Below are 22,304 nucleotides of genomic sequence, written 5' to 3'. Positions count from 1 at the left end.
GGACTGGGAGAAAGAACCCTAGAGCTCCAGCTGGAGGGTAGCTAGAAAGGGGTTTGAAAGGGGAGTCTAGGCTGCAAGAACTTGGCTGGGGAAATTTTTGCTGTGGGCACTGGCTGAGGGGTCCTGCTCCCAGACTCAGTCTCTGCTTAGCTTTATTTTAAGCGGTAGGGTTAGAGTTGAGGGAAAGAAAGAGCCTGGAGCTCCAGTTAAAGCACAGCCTGAAAGAGACTTCCCAAGAGGAATGTAGGCTGCAAGTGTAATCAGGTTTTGTCTCTTCAAGAGAACCCCTGTGTCCAGCTGCACGTGTATCATGGATTCAGCAGAAAACCTGTGCTCACGGTGGTCCCTACAGGATAGACAAGTACAGGCAACCATCCTGTTCTTGGTTCTTAAAATAGGAGAGGACAAATCTTTGCCCCAGACCTTGTCATGAAGATACCCCAGGCCCTTGATTTATTTTAATTCTGCTGTGAAGGTTATGGTCAACATCTTTTGTGCCTCTGATAAAACAACCTTCCTTGGTAAGGATTCATATTTGCAGGAAAGAGCTCCATAAAATCTAGGCCAAGATGCCAAGAAAGTCTCCTAGAAAAAAAGAGCAACTTCCTTCCTCAGCCTTGCCTTCCCTCTAACAAATCTACCAGAATGTTTGTTGTTTATTACACATTTATACACCAAAATGCTTCACTATATGGATTTACTCTGAAAAGAAGATGAAAGACATGTTTGTGACAGATGTTAGTCACGTTGATGTGTGCAGCATTGTACAATGCTCAGATGTCATGTTCTAAGCATAATGTAAGGAATAAAATGGGTACTGAACTCTTCTGAAAGTCTGACTGAAATCTATATTTAGGTATCTAAGTGACCTGCTTTTATTCAAAGGTGCTGACTATTCAGCTTCTTCCACTGACTGCAGTAGAAATATAAGGGATTTTTTGGTTGTTGTTGAATCTATTTTCAAGAACAAAAATTACAGATTAGTCTCTCTGTAACTCCTAAGTAACTCCTTGCTCTAAAAAAAAAAAAAAGAATTACAGAAAGTGAAATATAGCATCTCTGTTCTCTCCTGCTCTCCGTAAGATGCAGAAAAGGGACCATATAATAAATCCCAGTAACTGCTTCTATGCAGGAGGGAGATTAAACACTACTGGTTTGGATTCCAGCATGATAGATAACTTTGCTATTGAGATCACAAAGGCAAAAGAGAAATGGAGAGGATGAGACACTTGAACAACTGTGTTTGGTGCAACAAATTCTTAAATTTATGAGCAGCTGTGTGAGTCTGTGTCAGGGCCCTGAGCTCTCCTACTGACCACCCTCTGACCAAGACCTCCATTTAAGTGCCAGGAGGGCTCAGTTTAGGTCTTTGCCTGAGCTATGTCGTAGGTGCACCTGTCTCCAGCACTGTATTCTGGCTATACCTTGGGCCTATACTGTAGGTAGCTTGCCTACAGTCCTGTTTCTGGCCCTGTCTCCTGGACGGACCCTATGCCTATGTTGTGCCTTCCTGGATGGACCTGGTTCATCACCTCAGCTTCTCTGGGACTGCTGATGAGTGCTTTGCCAGCACCTGGCCCTGCCCACTGTGCGTGGACCCTGTGGGACTGGGCCGCATTGCTGAGGGCACTGCTTGGACTGGGATGACCCTCAGCTGCTGGTTTGTCTACCCTCATGGAGCAGCCCTGCTCTGGCTTCTCCCCAAGGATCTGGTCACCTTGCTGAACAATCAGCCAATGAACAAAGCAAGATCTACAGCAGGCAGGTCATAGATTGATAGTTGATAAGTTGATAGATGACATTGTAAATGTAGAGATGTATGCTCTGTGTTGTCTGTATGTATTAACCCTGAACAGTGACTGCAGTTGTCATTAAGGTTCCTCATCATACAGTACAGGAAAGTCTATGTTGGGTACCACGTTTCTGAGTTCCGCAGATGTGACTTTGCAGGATGTCATCTATCACTGACCACATCCTCTGTGGCCACGGGGAGAGTTAAGAAGCATTTTAACTTTTTTTGCTGTCAATATGAATAGAGGAGTCTGGCTTACAGGGGTGCAGTACCTTTAAAGAGTGAAGCTTCTGCAGGAGGCAGTTTTGAGTCTTTGCTGTATGCCAGCTGAAACAAATCGCTCTGCTCACAGATGGGAGCTAGGTCAGGAGCAGTAAGCAAAGTCCTACCTCAGAGTGTCCTTCTCACTCCTAGAGGTCTCTTTATAGGGAGGGGAACTGGAAACTTGAGTAAATATTACAGAAACGGCACAAAGTAACGATGTGCATGAATACTTTGATAAAGATTAGGACGATGATGGGTTTTGTTTCCCAGACGACTTAAGAGATGAGTGTGAGGGTGGGAAGCGCAGCAGTGGACAGGGAGGGGATGAGAACCACCTTCTTCCCCAGGCAGGCGCTGAGTTGGGGTTCGCCTCCAAAGGCCCCTCTGCCCCCGGTGAGGGGAGCCAGGGCCACCCTGTTCCCAGCCCTCCCCCGCACCCTCCGCTCCTGCCTCACCCCACGTCCTATCTCTCGCCTCTCCGCTGAGGGCCGCCCTCAGGGTGCTGGTTCCCCTCAGCGGCCGCGCAGGCGCGAGCCGGGGGGGGGGGGGCCGGAGGGGTGGGGCATGCGCAGTGCAGGGGGCGGCAGGAACCGAAACTCCGCCGGAGTTCCCGTGCCGGCCGCGGGGGCGGGGCGCAGCGGCGCGGTGCGTGGCGGGCGGCGGCTCCTCTGCGGGGGGGGGGGGGGGCGGGCGGGGGCGGGGCCGCGGCGCGCGAGCGGGGCCATTTCAGCGCGCGGCACCGGTAGCCAGGCCGGGATGTGCGCGGCGCCCCGCGGCTGCCAGCTCGCTGCCGGCCGCCTGCCCCCTCGGCTGCAGCGCTGACTCGTGCCCTCCTTTCTCTTTTCCCGCCGCTTCCCTCCTCCCTCCGCCGCCGGCAGCGCTATGGCGGCCCCCAGCAGCATCGTGCCCGTCATGGCGAGTAAAACCAAGACCAAGAAAAAGCACTTCGTGGCGCAAAAAGTGAAGTTGTTCCGGGCTAGCGACCCGCTGCTCAGCGTCCTCATGTGGGGGGTCAATCACTCGGTAAGCGCTGCGGATCACCCCGCCAACCGCCCGCCCGGGCGCTGCGAGGAGGAGGGGGCGATGCGGGGCGGCTGCGGGGGGTCGGAGGGGTCCGGGGAGGCACGCGCCGCCGGGAGCCGCCCGCCCGTTGTTGCTCTCCGCCCGGGCGGGGGGCTGGGAGTGCCTTATCGAGCGCGGGCGGGGGCGCCGGGGGAGGTTGCGGTGCCCTGCCGGCTGCCCGAGAGGCGCGGAGCTGCCGGCGGCCGCGGCGTGTGCGGGTACCTGCGGCAGCCGGTGTCCTTTCGAACCGCGGTTCGGCTCGTTCAGCAGCGTGCGGGTGGTGCCGGTGAGGGGATGGTGCTGCGAGCGGAGCTAGAGCCGCTCCCGCCGCCGGCGGGTGTTGCGTAAATGTGCTGCGCGGGGCGGGGGGGGGCGGGAACCAAACCACCAGTTATTAGCATTTAACTAGCGAAGTTTTTACCGTCTTCCGTGCAGTTTGCTTAAGCAAGTGTCTCTTGATGGTTTTGTGCGCTCGGGGGAGGGGAGGAGGGCCGGTGTTTGATGTGGTAAAGCAGCGGAATTGCAGCGTTCGCGGAGTGCTCCATCACCCTGCGGATGACGGGCTGCTCCGTCTCCGGAGGAGCCCCCGTACCGGGTGCGGTAACGATGAACCGCTGCTGTTAGACGTTAAAATCAGCCTGGTAAAGGTGTCACATGCTTTGGGCATTATGAGGCTCAAGTCGCAGCTTTACACCTTTAAATAGCTGCCATGGCAGGTTAAAAGTGTAGAGCCCAAAGATCACTTAAAATCAGGTATCAAGGCAGTTAAGCCAAAAACTTCTCTTGGTGATGCAGTCTGTATGTCCAAACGTTGGGTTTATGTTGTTACTTCTTGTTGCTGTTGAAGACCTTCTAAGAATGACCGTCAACGTGCAATTTGAGGTTAGACTACAAATTTTGTAACAGCTTCATGAAATGCGCAAAGCAGTCTGTAGTATAACTTGGTATTCCGTATGGTTCCTATGCATCCAGATCCCGTGAGGTTTTTCCCTTTGTGTACCTTTTGGTGGGGTTTGCCCAAAGCCTGGAGGCTGAGCATCAAGGCTAAGGACTGTTAGATCTGTGTTAAACAGCGCAGTGCCTGAAGTGATAGTCTAGGGGGAAATGCTTTAACTGCACATACCAATATGGTGTGGGTGACGGAGGAGAAGCTCTAGTGAGGTTAAATAGTCTGCTTAAGACACCCCTGTGAGTTTGTAGGAAACGGTGACAAAGGATTTCAAGTATTCTGTAGGTCAGTTGTAAGCAGTGACATCCTATGGCATGAACTAATAAGAAACTAGATATTTATCTACAAAGCAAAAAGATTGCTAGTTGTGGAAGTGCATGGGATGCTGTTTGCCAGAATTGGCCTTAAATACATGAGTTTCTCTTGCTCCTTCTTTAGTAGCTAGCATTATTCATCGAAAAAAATCCCAAACAGGCCTCTTTAATGAAAGCAAGCAAGCTGGTAATTACAGGGTGAGAGACTTCTACTGAATGGCAGCACGCTAGCTGTCGGCGGTCTCCCTGGGGAGAGAGAGGGAGAACATCTCTGATGAGAACAGATTTTCCTGTTGCAACAGCTCGTTGCTACACGTGTTTGTACTGGAAATACCACTACTTCCAGAGGAAAGAGCTCTCCAGTACAAATAATAACAAAGCAAATAGTGACAAATACAACACTGTACATGAGTCCTATGATCATGTACTGTGGCGTACATGGCTGTTCCCATTAGAAAATGTAATGAAGAGTACTGGTTTATGCACGTAAAATTAAAAATTGTAAACTAAAATGCTTTCATTGTGGGGTTCAAAGGGCAAGCTCAGCAATACAACGGACTCAGAAATGCAGCTTCGTCTTCATACGAAGATGATGGTTGTAGGCATGAGTATCTGCTGCGTGTTCTGCAGATACTCTCCCATTTCTTTATCCTGCTGCAAGGTGTAATCATGAATAATGCTTTGGGCCTCATGGAAGCAAAATCCCTCTGAATGAGAGAGCATTAAAAAAAGCTAGTTTGATGTGTCCAAATCTAAATATCTCTTCTTATCCAAGAACACAGCCTTGAAGTGTTGCAGGCTCCTGTTAGGTGCTTACCCGTCAGTTTGTGATGCTTGATGTGATGTTGCCCAGCAAATGAAAATAAGTGTTCAGTGTGGTTGGACTCTGTTATCACAAATAAGAGTTTCTCACAGGAGAAATACAGATTATGTGTGTATATTCATTAAGAGCAGGAATTGGGGATCCTTAAGTTTCTTAGCAGAATAAACAGAAATCCATAAAGAAAGGTTAGACTAGGAAATGAGCATAGATCATCGTTCATGATGATAGTAATTAAATAAACTTAGAACATAGTAGTAATTTGAAAAGTCTTATTTAAGGCTACTTCTAGTGTGGTGCATATCAATTAATGAGACAATAGCAGTCTCTGAGTCTTACTAGCTGTCTTGGGGGATAAGTATGTATTGAAACGATGAAGCTGAGATGCAGTTTCCACATTTCTGACAGGATGCAGCATGTACCGGAAGGAAGCACTTGGTGAAAATAAAAAGGGAAAAGCAGATTTTTTCTGCAGGCTTTTTAGCTTTTTGATCATGGGGCCCAAATACCACTGTACTCGATAGTTGAGTTTTGGAGGATTTTCAGATTTTAAATTGAATGTGTGAAGAAGCTCCATCTAAAGGAAGATTTACAAGAACTGTTCTCTTAACTTTCCTGTCCTGGGAGGAAACATGACTCTAGAAAGGGAGATCTCGAGCATTGGTGTCACCAAGCAGAGGGCTTACAGAAAAGGTGTGAATTCCTAATGGGGACAAAGTCTCCAGGGAGGAGCCTGTTACCCAAGGTTCTCAGAAATTACCCCCCCATCCAAGAAGCTGTAAGCAAATTGCTTTGGTGGTCTCAGTTGTTGTTTACGTAGAAGTAGAGAGATACCCAATGCAAAATCCTTCTTGGTAATGCAATCAAATTCAGTAGTTACTTAGAAGGGCATGTGAGGGGAAAACATGAACATTACCCAAATATCTTAAGAAGCAAGAAAATATGTGCTTACATTCAGAGCTGTAAATTCATTTCTTGGTATACTGAAATATGCTGTTGAATGAAACTTTCTGCTGAGTGAAAGGGGAAGAAACTGTGTCCCATTATGTAGCTGAGATTATAATACTGATGACTTGTAGCAGCAAAGACTAATTCTCCGTGCGCTTGTATCTTGCAGGCATCTACATCATTAAGAGTTGATCTTATCTCAGTCTTTTACCCTGTGTCAAAGATAATCCGTCTGTGTTACGGAAACAAATACTTAAACTCAGCAGTTAGTATGACCTAAAGCTATACTTTTAGCTAGTTAATGTAATTGTAATAATATTTCATATACAACTGAAGTGGTTAATAACGTCCTTATTCTTACCTCCATATTGTCATTGCTGATGGGTTTCCAGTAACTGTGGAAGAAGGAGAGGGAAGGAAGGTGGATGTAACTTTTTTTGCCTAATGCTTTTGGAAGTAATTCTTCCCTCCTTGCTTTCTGTGCCAAAAATGAAACCCAGACATTGTGTTTTCTGCAGCCTACGGTGATCGTCCCAGGCACAATGATGGTGAGTCTGCTCTTGCTCGTGTTGGTTGTCTGCTTCTGCTAGAAGCTTGTTAGGAAAGCTGGGAATTTGTAGGGAACTAGGCTTACGTCCTTCAAAAAAAAAATATCATCCCCAAAGATGGAAGAAAATTATTAGGAGTGAGGTTTTTGTGTAACTAATTTTGAGATAAAGAATGGACTGCTGGAGACGTCACCTACTGTGTCAACCATCAAATGAAATATATTTGGGAGAAGAGAATGAATGCCTAATGAAGTTATTTAGCATACTGTACAAATTTTTTTTTAAAAAAAGACAACCAAAACCAAACAAACTCCCCCCCGCCCCTGGAATCTGTAATCACCATCTGTTTCTTGGATGATTACAAGCTGATCTAAAAATTTAGCAGCGCCTGACTTTTCAGTGGCACTTGCTGCTTAATAAGCAAGTGGAACAATAAGAATACATGGATCAAATGACTTCCACTCCCCCCCCAGTATGTTGCAGAGTACATCAGGAAGAGCGTCTGCTCCATGGGTGAAGAATTCAGCAGATAATAAACTCCATGACCTCCTTCAACTGCTCGCGTGAAGCACTGTGAGCCTGATGCTACTGTTGCACTCTTGCCTGTAATCTGGCATGATCTTTTTAACAAAAGTGGAACAGCACCAGGACAGAATAATAAAAGGAGTGAGAGCTGTGGGACTCCTCTGTCTGCCAGTGTAACTCCTGGATTCATTCACTGTTACAGTTAGAAGTGGGGAGGAAAAAAAGCGTGCCAGTAAATGCATCTTTCCCCCTTACATGTACCAGGGTATATTTGATCATGTTAGGAAAGCTTCTGTATCCTACAGAAGGCTATAAAATGTGTTCCTGTCAGTTTTCAGTCTGGGGGTTTTCTCTCAGGTAGCATACTTGTCTTTTCTGTCACAAACTTTTATCTGGACAAATACACAAATAGCTCACTTATTCATGCGTGTCCTTATGTTTTAATGTGGCACTGGAGAGCTTGTTAGGTAAACGTGTACCCTCTCAGTTTGTGGCATAAATCAAGTTTCTTTGTACTGACTTACCTAGCCTCTCTCCTAAGAACTTCCTGTCCTGAAACATTGTACACTTAGGAAGGGGACACTGAAAAGAACTTATTGAGTAGATCCTTAGAAAGATGAAGCCCAAAATAATTAAAAGCTAGGTTATGCTCTCTGGAATAAAAACTACTGACTTATGTTTATGATCAGTTTCCTTTAAGGGGTGGGGGGGGGGGAAATTCCACAAAAACAAACCCACAGTGCTTGTTGCTAGCAATATATCTTAAGTTGCAGGAGTTGGTAACTTCTGGGTCCATATTTTTAATATACTCTTAAATAATGATGAGACTAGTGAAACCCTGAGGATATGGAACTATAATGTTGACTCGTGGCATCAGCTGTCAGCACAACAGGTTGCTTGGAAACTGTCTTGAGATGGTGAGGGCTACTCATTGGCTGTGTTGTCAGCTGTGTTGCTAGTATTTGTATTTAATGCAGAACACCACTACTGTGGTTGTGCTCTAAGTGGCCTTTCAAAATGACTGAGACAAAGTAAAACTGAAGTTGCTGATCTTAGAGTTAACTTGAGATTCATAACAGTGAGCTTGGAAAAAAACAACACAGCTTATTAATTGTTTAATGGAGGTGGTGGTAGACTACATGGGAGAATGCTCTTTCTAAGAAGCAGGAAGAAACACCATATTAAAAAGCATTGATTACAGCAGAGCAGATAATAAAGCAATTAAAACTATTTTAAAATAAAGTCAGCCGGGCACTGAGCCCAGATGTTTGTATATAGAAGGAAGTAGAACAGGAAGAGCTATTTATTGAAAACTTGGTTCTTTTTTGGGTGTCAGGCTCTGTGTACTGCAGAAATTAATTTGATACTGCTTTTGTAACTGAGTGGATGGACTAGTAAAAATACAGATTGTAAATTCTTATTATGATCAGGTTAAAGGTAGTAAACATTCCTGCATGAAGTACAAATGGGAGTGGTATTTCATGGCCGCCTCTGAACTATTGAAAGGGACACATAACGATAGCTTCCTTTAGGGATAAGTTGGGAAAAGCTATAAGAGCAGCTCTGCCAGCAGTTTCAAAGCTGCTTTCTGTAGTTTCTTCTGCCCTACGAGATAAGGAGTTGTAAAGGCTAGGGGGTTTTTGCCTATAGGTTTTTGAAACTGAATTTCATTTTCCAGCCCTCCCTGCTGTGATTAACATTCAGTGAAGCAAACAGGCAACACAAATTTGGTTTGCTGACTCAACTTGGTCATCTTATTTGAGTATCCTGCACCAGATGCATTAAGAAAAAGTCTCTAGGGGATTATTTTTTGTCTGCTTTAACAAGCAAGGAAATTTGCATTATGTTCATTGGCCAGAGCCTGGTAGATGTTTATTTTCCTCCTGTAGTTTCAGGGTGACAAACTTTGTTTAATATAACTGACTCACCCCATTATGCAGTTCCTGCTGTACAGTCCTGTTTTCTGCTCTTCCTTGAAAACATCACATGCCATAGGGTTCCACAGGCTAGCTGTACATTATGCAACTTCATGGCAATTTTGGAGTAAGGTGAAACTACTTATTATTTACAGATCTTCAGTGTAATCTTGCCAGAGCTAAGCACTCGGTTGTAGTCATGTTGGCTTACAGATATCTTGACTTGTTGAAAAGTTAGTCATCTTTGTTGTTGAACTATGAAGTTTTAAAGGCTTGAGAGAAGTACATGTTCATTTTCTCTTGACTTTTAAGTGATTGACTGCTGTTGTGGGTAATGGACTCCAGGATGAATTCATTATTTTGTTTACTCTTGAGGCCTGTTTCCATGTTTTTCCACTTCTTATACTTGATGCTTACTGTTTAGATACCTAACAGAAGTCCTGATTTCTCTTCCTCATTTTCACTGTTGGTAAAGCACATGTTTGCATTTAGCAAAATAGCTGTAGCAGTCTAAGAAATTGCTACCTTGGCTATGGGATGGTCACAACAAACCTTGTTAGATTTCATGGTCTGCATACCGGTATGTGGTGAAACTGGTTAGCTTTGAATTGTTGAGATGGTAACTTCTTGCATGTGGTTTGCTATGTGAACATCTGTCTTATCTCTCTATAGAGCCTGGGCTGTTCTATAAGAAGTTAATTAGTTTTGTGTTGAGAGATTGCTTAATAAGGGTGTTGTGAAAATTGTTTGAAGTAGCTGAATGCTGTAGTGATGGATGTCACAAACTGAAAAGAAAACATTAGCGTTATCTTCAAAGAGCGGGGTTGAATAGTTTTCAGTAGAAATACTTAAATGGCCATACACCTTCTAGAGTACATATTTTTCATCAGACTTGATGAACAACTACCTTGTGTACTGAGGCAAGGTAATTAGTCTAATCCAGCTCTTGTGTGCATTGTAAGTTCCCAAGGCAACCTTAATATACTTAACACAGCTGTGAGTATATGCATGGTCCTCTTAGATTGTAAGACAAAACTGAAAAAAAATCACATTCCCTTATGTGGCATTATTAGAAAGCCTGTGGAGCTCCTTGGTGAGGCTGAGACTTACAGAACCACCTTGCAGCTGCTTGAGCTAACTGGTTTAATGTTTCACTTATCCCAGTCTCCCTCTTGATGTCTCAGTCCTGTGCTGTCTTACCTCTCACAGCTCTGCTATTCCTGTGTTTGCATTTTATCAATCAAGTCCCTGCCATTCCAGTCTTCCTGGTTAACAAGTTCAGCCGTACCTGTTTTCCTTATCAGTAATTACCCAGCAAAAATAATACATTTGGAGGAGTTTTTAGATGGACAATAATTCACTGAAGTTCATTGTCCAGCTATGTGAGCAGCTGTGCCAGCACAAAGAATGTGGAGTTGGTGCAAAAGCAGAAAAGATGGGGCAAAATACCTTCTTAGTAAGGAAGTGCCAGTTTGAGCTAGTGTAAGGTTAGTCAAACCACAGCCTCCTTAATACCGAAGCCAGCTAAAGCTGAGGCTGCTGGACTTGTTTCCACTCTCTCTGGCACTGATCTGATCCTGTGGTAACTTCAACTGGGGAGATGCGCTAGAGGAAAAACTAATGCAGAAGAGTGAATAGGGCAGGGGTTTTATACCACAACAGGCCATATCCACAAGTGTCAGTCCCAGCTTAAGAGGAGCTGCAAACACACTGCGGGGAGAGTGGAGGGGAGAAACTGATGTATGTGTACTTTAAAGTGAGGTTTTTATAGTTGCTTACAACAGTTGGGACTTGGATAGCGCTGGTGTGTACTCTTTGACTGACCAGTGATCTCCTGTTTACAGCTCAATTTCATATTTGGTAGCCTGGAGTTACACTGTTGCCCATAGTAAAAACCACTTGACTAGAGAACTGTCACTGTGGATTCTACACTTTCAACATGGAGACCTTTCTCAACTATTTTAACCTTTTGAAATAGTCATGTATTTTATAAGAGACAGAACTGTCTATATTGTACCTGTTGGTTTCTGGTCATCTCTTCAGTCTTGGTCTTTGGAACATACTGAACCAACTAACCTCATAATTTGCCTGTACAGGTAGAGAGTAAATGTCTTCAGAAAAGTTGTAATGGCTTCCTAGGGGCTGAAATTTTTGAAGTTGCTTTTAGAGGTAAATGTCAACATTAGGAAGACCTTCTAAACAATCGTAATTATTGAGAATCCTACCTTAAATGTTTTCTTGCAGAATGTGAAGCCTGGGGCTGTAGCAGCCACTAACTTTTTTGTTTTAGGAAGAGAGGAAAATACCCAAGTTGGTTAGCTTAAGACCAGTCAAAAGAAAGCAGCTTTGTAACAATTTTATTATACTGAACTGAAACTGAGCAATATCGGATCAGGTTGTGGTGTCAAGCCTCAATAATTCTGTTACTAAACTAATAGTTCTGATATAATGTCCTTCATCTGTGGCGTGTCCTGTTGCAAAGTAGGCTTAAAGCCGTTTTGCAGAGTTTAGTTCTGCTTTACTCGTGTTGCCCAGTGTTTTGTAAACCCTTGCTAGATCATTTAGGTACCCAAAACCATTTTTGGTACAGCAGGTTCTGATGTAGCAATGTTGCTGGCTGTATTTCTGTTCAGTGTCCTTGTTTTCTCTCTCAGCCATGTAAGCTGACTGTAGTTACAGGGTATTTACTGGTGTTATGGTGTGGTGTGACCCTCGTTGTGGCTTGGGTTCTGGATGTTTATGACAGAAAACTTTCTAGAGGAGCTCAGAGAGAAATACTCTTAAGTAGGTAACTGTCAAGGCCTTTGCAGCATGCAAATCTGGTGTATTATGGTTGCCTGGAGATGAGCAAAAATCAGAAGACTGACATAACAAAAGCAAGGTTGCTAATCTCTCTGCTTCCTGCTTCAGTCTTTCTAGCTTTCTGTATTTTGATCTAAATCTAGAGCCTGGTCTGGAAAACCAAATTGCAAAATACCAAAAACTGAGAAGGCAGTTGAGTGAGTAAAGGGATATCTTTTTATTTTAGGTTTTGAAGTTATGATCCTAATACTGCTTTTTGCTTTTTTCTTTTTTTTAAATGAAGGCCTAATGGTAGACAAGGTTACTTATGGCTTCTATATAGTTCTGAAAACAGTGGGACAAAAACTGGCATTCAGGGTAGCAGTTCTACAATTTGTGCCTCTTTAATTGAGTATCCCTTTTTCATGATTTTGTTTGGGTAGATCTGTCTCCTCTGGAGTTTGTACTTCTCATGTGCTGTTCTGTTTCTAGGGGTTTTCTGTACCTTTTCAATCCTGAAAGAAAAATAACATGGTCTCTTCCAGACTTACTCAGACAGCTATATAAAGATATACAATTCCAGTTTTAAAGATGGTATGCAAATCAGTTATTGATTCATAAAGTACATATATGAGACTACTTGGTCCAAGTAGTGATAATATTTAAAGGCTTATACTTGAAATAAAATTATTTTTACAGTAAATCCTTGAAGAGGAATTATTTATCAACACATTCTGTCTCAGTTGGCTATTCAAAAGTGCTGGTTGTCTTTCTGGGAAAGACAGCAGTCTCAAACAAGCTGACTTCACTGGAAAGCCCATGCCCAGCTGCCACCGCCTCCTCAGTCACCGCAAACTTGCAGTTGGAGGACTCAGAAATGACTCACTCGAACTGAAACGCAGTGTCAGATGCTCGGCAAGGTGCTGCAGCTCAGCACCACCCTCTTGTGCAGCAGCTTGGGGCTGATGCAAACGAGGGTTTCCCTGCTGTTCTTGGTGTTTCTCCTTCCTCTGGTGATAATAAAGGTACCAGAGGAGGATGGAAGAGACAATTTCTGGCATAATTATTCTTTTGGGTCTCAAGCAGAATTGTTAGATTATTGAGTTTTCAGTCTGACTCATGCTTCACTTGTAGTCTGTGATATGTAAACCAGCCTTCTCCTGCGCTTGCACAGTGGACAGGACCAAACAAACAAGAAAAGCTTCCTGGATATTTCCCCAACCCACAGAAGATGAGCGGTAAAACTAATTTACAGAAACAAAATCTTAGTGCTTGTTATCAAACCCATGTACCTGCTTGCAGGCAAAAAGCACTGCAACCACTGTTTTCAGAACCTCTTGCCTAGTTCCTGATATAGCAGTTTCTTCAGCTGTTATTTTAGGCTTCAGCTGATTCAACAATGCTGCTTTCTCTTTCCTACCTACAGCTGCAGGCAGTTGTAGCTGGCTATTTCATTTGAGTGAGCAATGTCCTTCAGGCTGTGTTGGCTCAGGGATGTTAATAGGGTTCAGATATCTCTGGGCTCACAGAATCCTGCACTCCTTGTCCCTCCTCAGCTTGTTCTGTTGCAGTACATCAAAGCAAAACAGTATTGAAACCATGAGCATCCTGAATCTTGCTAGTGCTCTACACCTCTTTCTGGTTGGAGTGGGGTGGATTTTTTCCTTTCTACCACATGTCCAGGTACCACTTGACAGGATTTTTTTTTTTTTCCTCACATACAGCAGTTGTCTGAGGTTGGCAGTGGTGTTTTTAGTTCGCTCTTCAAGCGAATTACTCTTCAGACATTATCTTGTACTTGCTGAATCTTTTAGAGAAGGTATATTGCAAGTCTCTCCTTGCAAGGTGTCATTTGGTAGGATATTTTTTAATATTCATATCTTGTTGAGGAAATCTCCCAGGCTTTCATATTTAAGTCATCAACTTTTTCATTTTCCTGTGAATGACTTCCTAAGGTTTTCTGATTGAACATGACTTGCTTCACAATTAAAGGCTGAGCACCTAAGAATTTACTGGAAGAGCCTGAAAGCAGTGGTTCCTCCTGCATGATGTGTTGATCACCTGGAAGATGAAGAAGGTCCACTGGATGTGAACAGCAGTGACTCTTTTTACAGTGGGATTGTTCTTGCTAACTGATCTGGAGTGATGTGCCTGAGGTCTTGTCGACACCATTATAAATGGCCTTCAAAATGCAGAGACTCTTCTTTCCTGAAAAGCTATGTTTCTAATCATTCTGCAGTAGAATGTATGTAATGACTGGTTGTTTAGATGGTGTCCTTGTGCTGCTGAAGTGGCTAAACCATCCTTATGTTACTTGGCATGTAAAAGTACTTGTTTATGTACTTGTCTTAAGAGTTACAACAAGAATGTTTTCCTGCCCCCAGTGTGGCATTGTCACAGGATACTGTACTATTCTTGTGGTAGCATGTTGCTGAACAAAAGTTCAGCAATTAACTTTATTAAAGAACAGAGGGAGTCAAGGGGCATAGAATTATGGCTGGCTGGCAGACAGTAATTCAGTCACTTAAGTAGCTGTTGCTATGCATGTATGTTTACCTCAAAAGCAAGGCTAAAAATTTTTAAACTACCTTTTTTTTTAATTCAGGGTTTAAGGGAGCCTGTGTGACTTTGTTTACAAAGTGGAATTAAAATGTGATGGTTTAAATCAATGTGTTTTTCTTGTAGTTGAATTGGCCAAGGGCATAGACATCCTTGTATTCAGCTGGTGGGAAGTAACACCTTAACCTGAAGTAACCTGGTTGCTTTTATTTGTGGTGCCATGGCACCCCTTTCTGAACTGAAGACATCAACCAGGAGATTTGTGTCACATATGAACACACAACTAATATTTCAGGGTTGCTTGTTCTTCAGTCAAACTTGTATTCTGACCAATATTAGCCTCTTGATAAGCAAAAACGAAAGGAACCTGGATCGTCTGTGTCTTGCTGATAGACTCTGACGTATAGCCTGTTCCTCAAAAAAAAAAAAAAGGGGGGGGGAGAGGGAGGAGGAGGTTTGAAATATTCTGTGAATGTTGGACTTGCTGGTCAAGGCCTTTGAAAAGAGTTAACTTGGGAGATTAACTCATTTCTGACATGGCAAGCACTGTTTGTATTTAAAAAATAAAAAGACCTAGGCCCTTCGTTAAAGGAAGAACATAATTTGGTTGTGTAGAGTTCTCAAGATGGAAGTTGTGTAGCTACTCATCAAGACAAGTGTTTTTACTATGAAGGCTTCCCTGCTTTTCTTCACCTGCTACTGAAAACTGACTCAAATAGTGGTGCAAGCTGGCATGGATCACTTGGATCATGAAATTTAATACTACGTCTTCAAGTAGGTGAAAGAAGCAACAGAAGGCTGAGATAGTAAAGCATGATCCTTGAGCTACATGTTCTCCCCTACTTACCATTGCTTTCCCAGCTGACAAGTTTGAGCTCGGAACTGGTTTGTCGTATTTGTGCTAGCTATATTTTGTGCTCTTTTCCCCTTATTTCAGGTTTCAATTCCTTTGTCTATCAAATAAGTTTTTCACAGAAGCTATTGTTGTGTGTCACCTCCCCTGCCATGTGCCTCTGCTGAGGAATGCAAATACTCAGCTTTCCAGATACCGCAGAGTATATCTGAAGCTTTGCTCCATTATTCTGATGCAATCCATTTTTTCCATACCAGATTTTGATATGGGCTAATAGTAGTTGTCTGGGTAGTTATGTTTTTCCCCTCTCTTCATGTGCTTGATGTGCCAAACATTTTAAATATAATTCTGAGTTGTAACCATATAGGGTACTTAGTTTATAAAAATGATCTCTTGGTTGTTGAAATTTTTTCAGTCCAGGAATGCTAAACCTTGTTATAGTATTGTTGTTGATGCAGTTGTGCTGTACAGTAACTTCTCTACATTTTGTGCCAAACTCCATCACTCTTGAAAAACATACATGTCTGACAAAACTAACTTCTAGCATTAGCCAAGTCTTCAGATATATATTGACTTAGAGCTGGAGGTAGGGTGGACAAAAGCATCCAGTCCCACCTTCTGCATTTGATGTTGTTTGGGATTATATTGCTGTATTCACTCTTCTAAACTGAGGCCTCAGAGACTGTTTTTTTTTTTTTAACAAGCCTGACAAACCAGGAATGAAAACACTCAACTTTTAGACTCCTTGAGCATAAAATAAACAGTGTGCAGTGAGTCATAGCACTACCACTGCATAACTGAGGGGAGCTTGCAGTTTAATTCTAAAAAAAAATTAAAATATTAGACTAGTCAAAAGATTGCTATTGTTGAATTTTACTGTATCTTCCAGGACAGAACAGCTGATTTTCTGCTTGATTAACCTATCACTTTGGGAAGTGTTTTCTAAAGCCTTGACATCCTGTGCATTTACATACATTTGCTTAAGTAATGCAAGGAGGAAAGTGCTCTGGAGAATCTGACTGGGGCTTCTGGTGGAGTTGGCCAGATTTGCTGTTGCACTAGTTACCTGTTTCACAGCTCCTTCTGTGAGCAGACAGCTTTGCAGCTGCCTTGGAAAGGCATATTAAATGAAACAGTGATGAAACAGTGATAGAAATGCAGTCAAACAAATCGAGCCTAGAGCTCTGCTCCTAGGCCAGTCACACTGGCCCAGGTTAGAATGGGAAGAGTAAAAGTGAGAAAACTCATGGGTTGAGATAAAGACAGTTTAATAGATAAAGCAAAAGCTACTCGCACAAGCCAAGGAAAACAAGGAATTCATCCACTCCTTCCCATCGGCAGGCAGGTGTTCAGCCATCTCCAGGAAAGCAGGGCTCTGTTAACTCTATCCCAGCCAAAACCAGCTCAAGAGTGTACAAGGTGACAGATCAGATGGAGGTGCTTATGTGGATGTCTAAAGTTTTGGAAATATAATTGCCACCAAAAATTTCAATGAAACAAAAAATAGGGCAAGATTGCTTCAAAGCTGAGTTAAGCTAACAACCAATGGAAATTCTCCACAATGTCCTTTGTCATCTTTAACTATCCAGGCTGTGACTGCAGAATAGCTGCATTGCTTTACTGGAAGCATAAAATATTTCCTGTGTGAATATAAACATCTTTTATGTAAGTGACATTTTCCTTGTCACTTAGCGCCAACACTAGGAAACAGAAGGCATTTAATTAATCTTGTTAACTTTCCACGGTGATTTACTAATGAACTATTTCAATTATTTATTAGCTCTTTTTTCTTTTTCTCCTCCTCCAAGGGGTACTTAAAGTCAGGAAGCACAAAATAACTAACCTGAAGCCAGTAAAGCTGCAGTGTAATTACTTCGCTGCTAAAGATTTCCAGAGATCTAAAGCTGGCGCTGCATCTTCCCTCTCTCCGTTGGAAAGGGGAAGAGGGTGTATCTGAGGAGAGAACGTAATTTCATTTGGGATTTTACATCTTTGGGGACAGTTATGTGTGTCTGATTTCTGGCCAATTTGTTAAATAAAGGCTTGGCTTCATTGTCAGAGTGGGCAAATGTGATGGAACGGTAGTGCAGAGGGGAGGTCCTGCATAAAACCTCGTGTTCCCACGTTTCCTCTCTGCGAGTGTGGCTGTGTGGTCAGCCAGATTGGCCCCGTGTCCTGCAGAACACCAAACCCAACTAGAGGTGAAGAGGGAGGAGCAAAGAGGACAGGGATGGGATGTGAGTTGCTCTTGTTTAATGAGAAAAGTGACTTAGGTCTCCTTGTGGCCTTTTTCAGTGCTGGTAGGAGCAGTTAGCGGGCAAGGCAACGGGTTGGGAGTTAGGCTGTGTGATTCCTTGCTGCAGAGGAAAGGCTGAGTCTCAGCCTAAGCCAGCTGTGACCCACATCCTCTTCTGGGCTGTATTGGTTTCTCTCCCTGCACAGAGGCTAGTGACCTTGAAACTTGGAAAGTATTAATTCTGGTGATGGTCAAGAGGAGGAACAATAGAAGAAAAAGCGAAATCTCAAGTCAGTTGCTGCTTGAAGTTTCTGCTGGTATAGGCTTTACCAGCAGGCATCCTAATAAGCCAGTTTATTCTTGACCTTGTTGTCCTCTAGCAATGGACACCAAATTGTATGTGATCAGGTCTTTTCTAATTAGCTGCACCCCTCTTAACGCTTAATCAGTATTGTACTTTCTATGTCATGAAAAGAGGCAGTAAAATCTGATGACTCTGATATTGCCAGTTTAAATGCCAGTCTATTAGCGGAAATGTTTTTAAGACGTATTTGCAGCAAATACTAGCCAGCTAAAGTGTAAAGGAAATGAAGGTGTAGTCTCTGTATGAGATTTTGTAAGAAAACATTTTGGAATACAGGTAGTCCATATCCATGGACTTTTGGGGATCTTGGAAATGCTTTTGTGTCTCCCACTAGGAGACACTGACACCAAGTCTAAGTCTATTGCTGAACCTAAAAATGAATGTGTTAGACTTAATACATCTTAGTATTCTGTCTTTAATGCTGTGGGTTTTGCAGTAAGTGGTAAAGAAATCTCAGCAAACTGTTCTCCTGCATCTCTGTCAAGAAACGGGAAAATTATTGTAATTTTTTTTCCAGTTAGTCCTCTGAGACTCCTTCCTGGCATTATATGAAACTATGGAGAGACTTCTTTACAGAAAAGAAATTGTATCCTTTTCTTCCATGCTTAGTTTCTTCCCTTCTATTTTTGAATGTGTATCACTTACGCTTCTGTGGCTGTGTCCCTTTCCAGTCTAGGGTTGTGTCTTAGTAAATCTTTCCCCTGAGGGACAATTTATACTTTGAATAACAATTTGCGGGATAGGTAATGCTATATTAGCTTGTTTGCATCTACATGTCTTTAGGGAATCTGACTATATGGTCCCAGTAGGAGTCTTGGAAAGGATAACTGTAACTTGTCATTCAGTTTTATACGTTACTTCACTTTTACCTCCTTTCAGCAGCAGGAGTTGTTGGTCTTGGTCCTTTTCTTTCCTTCCCTTTTTCACTGTTCTCAGTATTGTACCCTTGGCCAAGCTGTTTAACTTAACAGTTCAGCAGGAAAAATATCTTTTTAGGGAGGAGGAGATATTTTTAGGAAATTAAGTGATTGGTTTCTGGTAGGATCTGACAAGTACCAGAGCCAGTGCAAAAGAGGCAGGCAGAGCTGCCCGGCAGTGTGCAGGGAGTAGCTGGACAATGAGTCTGTCCCTTTTGCGATGGGAGCAAGCTGTTGGGTTTTGTGTCTTGCATTCCTTCAGCTTTCTTCTTTTCAGTTTTAACTTCACTCATATAGGGTACACTTGAAAACTCTCACAGCAGCACTACTGCATAGCTGTGTTGAGCAAGCAGGTATAATATCTACATGGGCAAAAAATGTAAGGGGACTCTACTTGAAATGACATACACTTTTCTGTGCAGATACAATCCACTGCCATGTGTTTTATATGGTACATCTACTAGTTAACTGGCTTACTAAAAAAAACCCACTTCTGCATCTACTGCTGTTCAACATGCTGTTTTAATTTCTGTCTTTGTTCAGAGACTGACTTAAGTATCTTCTCTTTGCCACTCCAATAAAAGACATGCTTCAAATTCAAGTGGTTTCTCCCCTGGGTGACCAATTTGTCTTTCCTTATGTGGTCATCTACTAAACTGGGTCTCATCGGTACAAATTGCAGCAGATCAGCAGCACTACCTGTGGTGTAAGGTGAAGGGATAAGTAACTCTGATCAAGCCCTTCTCAACTGTCTGTGGTTTTAATAAAAGGAGGCCCAGTTCCTACTGCATAGTTTATGCTGGCTCTAGTATTTATCTGATCATCCAGTAAATCAATTCATCTTGCTAAAAGACCACAGACTAATCTGGCAAAAAGTCTGTGATTTGGCCTTTTTTGTTGTTCTTGTTTTTGCTGGGCTCACAGGCTGAATTGACTTGCTTTCTGATTGAAGGGATTGGTAGAGAGGGGAAGAGAAGGCAAGACTGTTCCCACTTGCCAAGCAGCAAACCATGTAATTCAGCTCAGTTATGAAGCAAAAGGCTGGAAACCCGCAGCCTGCGCTGATCTAACTGCTGGGTACTGGTTGGTTCGCTCTCCACCAGCTGAGCTCAACAAAAGGCCTGTCAAGTGCCAGAGGGGTAGGAAGCTGGATCCAGCCATGGAGCTGGCTTAGATGGCCATGGAGCTACAGTCAGAGAAGATGATGACCACAGTTAACACTGTAGTGCTGCATTGTACAGTAGTCTTTTGAGTTTAAAGCAGTTATTCTGACAATGAGTATTTTCACTTATGCTGTGAGACTTCCATATGTCAAACCTGATACCTGGCAGTACTTCTGTACTAATGTGCTTTCAAGACCAGATTCTAGGCTATGCGTGAGTTACGATGCATCCACTTTGTGCAAATATTCTAGCTCTTCCTTTTCTTTAATGGTGGCAGGTCTTGGTATGGGCTTGAGGACTTTTCAGAGTTGAGTTGACTCCACATGGGACATGTGCATCAAATACTTCCAGAGTATTGTGGACCTGCTACTGAACCAGTGTTGTATTTTGGCTTTTTTTTTTTTCCTGCTTCCCTTTCTACCATTGTTTCTGCAAGAGTTGTTTCAGTCATGGTATCTACCTCAAATTTTTTTTTCATAACCTGGATGTTCTCTGATATCTTAGATCAATAAATATTATCATCTGAAGGTCTTTGGAGAGAATTGTAACTGCATGTATGTGCAGATGTTCATGGGAGATGTAACACTCCCCAGCTTTCTTGGGATGTGGCTGAACTAGCTTATCTCATTTTGATGTTGGGTCATAAAGATTTTTTAGTTATTGTGATTGGTTTTAACACTTCTTCCTTCAGCACTTTCTGCACAATGTTATTTAAGAGCTATGTGTTAGTGCATGTCGTGACTCCAATGAGCAGTAGACTTGAATGAATGAGGTTTTTGGACAAGAATTTTGATGCTTGGCTCTAGCGTACTTGTAGGTAGCACTGGCAAGTGCTTGGGAACTTTCATTTTATCTACATAAGTTAAATTTCATACTTGAATTCAAATCTTGGATGCTAGCTATAGTTTGTTTGTGTTAGGTGTCACTAGTGCCTTGCTTTCTTATGGTTCAAGAAGCCTGGAAATGTAAGGGTTAGTAGCAGCTTTGCAAAAGGTACCAAACATATTTGAAATTTAGGTGACATTAAGTATGTCTGACTGTGTACATCTGTAAAATGCAAATATATTGGTGGTGAGGTAGACAGCTACTTTTTATATGTGCAACAAAAGAAAATTGAGTACTGTACCAAAGGTGGAGAATGGCATATTCGAACACATCCTTGTAATTTCAGGGGACTTAAAACAATATCAGTGGTCTTGGCAGATGGCCAAGGGCACAGGTGGCTTCTGGAACTCTTCCAGCTGCTAATGGAGTGCAGATTCTGATTAAATTTAACTGTGGCCACTGAGTCTTGCTCTGCATGTTTCTGTGTGTGTTAAAATGTATGTTTTTTCTAACTATTGATATTTCATTTAAAAATCTATTTTAATACTCAAAGGCAGCTGCATAGTATCCTCACAACATGGATCTTTCCTATATGTTAAGCACAGTAGAGACTGAAACACCAGCGTTGTGAGAGGATGCAGTCCACTTAATCACATTTTCTAGGGTTCCACTAGAAAAACTAGCTGTTCTAAAAGCTTTAAAATATTTTTGTGTTGGCAGCCTTAAATCCTCCCAAGAAACACTGCTGCATTAGCTATATGAAGTCTGTTCTATTGTTGGCATAATTAACTGGTTAAAAAAAAATGAAATCTAATATAGCAGAATTGTGGCATGGTGGATGGGGCCTTTGACAAAGCTTCAGACTTGTTGTCTGGACACAAGCCTGCTGGATCAGTTGCCTGCTCATCCAATTTGCTGCAGCTCAAATGGTTCTAAAGAAAAGGAATGATAGGGCAATCCCTCATACTTCAAGGTGTGTCAGTGTAGGGAAGAACATATTAAAACAAGGTGGTAGGATGAGGTTATTCTTTTAATTTAATTTAGAAGAAATGGGGAATTTCTCAAGTGTCAGACCCCAAAGAGTAAATACATAAGACTTACTAAGCTAATGTCAAAGACAAGTTTAGTTCTGCAAGTGCATTCCTGTTAAAATATTTACAAATGCTTTTTGCTTTGGTACAACAAGTAGTTTGGGAGAAGGGGAAAGTAGATTATTGTAGCATTTGTATGAGTGCTGGTATGATCGTACGGAGTAGGTGACTATATATTGGATTAGTTCAGCTGTCTATGTAGAAGTACATTAGGATTTTTTTTTTCATTACGGGTTTGTCAGCTCGAGGAGTCAATCTAATTGAATTCAGGAGCAATAGAAGGTGAGGTAATACTTTCTCTGGAAAACATCTTGGACAACTGATGCAAAAACGTAACTGCATAAGTGTGTACAAAAATTAATGACTATGCCTCAGTA

At 42.6% G+C, this 22,304-nt stretch overlaps 1 protein-coding gene across 2 annotated transcripts in view; it reads left to right on the top strand.

The window, feature by feature from the left end:
* The first annotated feature begins 2,650 nt into the window (after positions 1 to 2,650).
* The window catches only part of PIP4K2A (phosphatidylinositol-5-phosphate 4-kinase type 2 alpha), a 116,762-nt gene continuing 97,108 nt past the window's right edge, over positions 2,651 to 22,304 (top strand). The window contains exons 1-2 of one of the 2 annotated variants that reach the window (XM_068405552.1): positions 2,651 to 2,701; positions 2,935 to 3,079. In XM_068405552.1, the coding sequence (XP_068261653.1) occupies positions 2,939 to 3,079 (141 nt within the window). In that variant the 5' untranslated portion in view covers positions 2,651 to 2,701; positions 2,935 to 2,938. Of the gene's footprint in view, positions 2,702 to 2,776; positions 3,080 to 22,304 lie in introns of those variants that run through there. The other variant, XM_068405551.1, reaches the window with a different exon arrangement.

The sequence above is a fragment of the Nyctibius grandis genome, chromosome 7 (assembly GCF_013368605.1).
Source record: "Nyctibius grandis isolate bNycGra1 chromosome 7, bNycGra1.pri, whole genome shotgun sequence".
Lineage (NCBI taxonomy): Eukaryota > Metazoa > Chordata > Aves > Nyctibiiformes > Nyctibiidae > Nyctibius > Nyctibius grandis.
The sequence above is the reverse complement of the archived record's forward strand: the minus strand, read 5'-3'. Positions and strand labels throughout refer to the sequence as shown.